The sequence below is a fragment of the Urtica dioica genome, chromosome 10 (assembly GCF_054948205.1).
Source record: "Urtica dioica subsp. dioica isolate 48M chromosome 10, U.dioica_male_clone48M_v1_H2, whole genome shotgun sequence".
Taxonomy (NCBI): domain Eukaryota; kingdom Viridiplantae; phylum Streptophyta; class Magnoliopsida; order Rosales; family Urticaceae; genus Urtica; species Urtica dioica.
This window is the reverse complement of record NC_142765.1, coordinates 18212941-18213994: the sequence shown is the minus strand read 5'-3', so window position 1 is coordinate 18213994 and position 1054 is coordinate 18212941. Positions and strand designations below refer to the sequence as shown.

At 35.0% G+C, this 1054-nt stretch overlaps 1 protein-coding gene across 3 annotated transcripts in view; it reads right to left on the bottom strand.

The window, feature by feature from the left end:
* Positions 1-377: 377 nt before the first annotated feature.
* LOC149383690 (nucleobase-ascorbate transporter 6) overlaps positions 378-1054 on the bottom strand; it is a 6778-nt gene continuing 6101 nt past the window's right edge. For all 3 annotated transcript variants that reach the window (XM_089629472.1, XM_089629473.1, XM_089629471.1), the window contains 2 exons: positions 1018-1054; positions 378-912 (listed from right to left, as the gene is read on the bottom strand). The exon at positions 1018-1054 is cut by the window's right edge and continues 124 nt beyond it. In XM_089629472.1, coding sequence (XP_089485598.1) covers positions 694-912; positions 1018-1054 — 256 coding nt within the window. In that variant the 3' untranslated portion in view covers positions 378-693. The remainder of the gene's footprint in view (positions 913-1017) is intronic.

Below are 1054 nucleotides of genomic sequence, written 5' to 3'. Positions count from 1 at the left end.
CAAGATTTTTGGTGTGTTCCAATCGTTAATGTTAATAGTAACAAGATTTTTGGTGTTCCAATCGTTAGGTTACGATAAAGCTCATTCTGTCGAAGACTATCCCGACCGGCTATAAAAGTCGGTCTTGTTATCTCGGGTATAATATTGCCCCCAAACTGCTAAAAAAATAAAAATAAATAAATAAATAAAAACCTTCACATTATGATATTGATGTAAGAATCTTGGCTAATATGCTTTATAAAAAGCCTCAAGTCACTGACCACTTCATTATAAAATTATAATGATAACCAAAATTTCAGTTTCTTTACATCTTGGGCTGCTAATTTTGTTTCTCAGCTCTCTCTCAAGAAATACACACGAAAACAGAGACGATAGGATAGCAAATAAAACAAAGCAAAGCAAACTTCATTGCTACTTTAGATTCACTTCCCTTAGTTGGATTTACAGCAAGGAATATAATGGAATAAATGCACTAATTTAGCATACAAAAAAAGAACCACTACCTTATATAATTATAAAACTGATGAAAAATAAAGAGATTAAGCAAGATGAACAATTATTCTTTTTTCTTCTTCTTAATATTAAGGTTTACACAGCAGCACAAAGGAGCTTTTGAATTTTCTTGGGGGTATCTTTTTCTTCTTTGTAACTCTCCTTTTTCTTCTTTGTAACTCTCCTCAAAAAAAGGGGGTTTCACACAGATGGGAAATACTTGTTGAGATTGAAAGGGAGAGAGTAAAACTCTTCGGACCTCGTGTCGGCTTTGAAGGACCTGAACTTGTCCCACCAATGCTTGCCTCGGTCTTTCCTGATCGAGCCTTCCTTTTTATGCAACGTGTTGTCGAGAAAATAGGCCACACAGCCCGCGACAAAGGCCTCCGAAGATAGAGGCACGTTAATCATGTCGTTGAACTGCAAAAAAAAATAAAAAAAAATTAAAAAAAGGTTTGATTTTTTTAACACATAGATGGAAAAAAAAATTAATAACACCGGTGTGAATTTTTTTTTTTAGCGTACCCATCTTCCACGGGTGTGGACGGGACCGAAACCATTG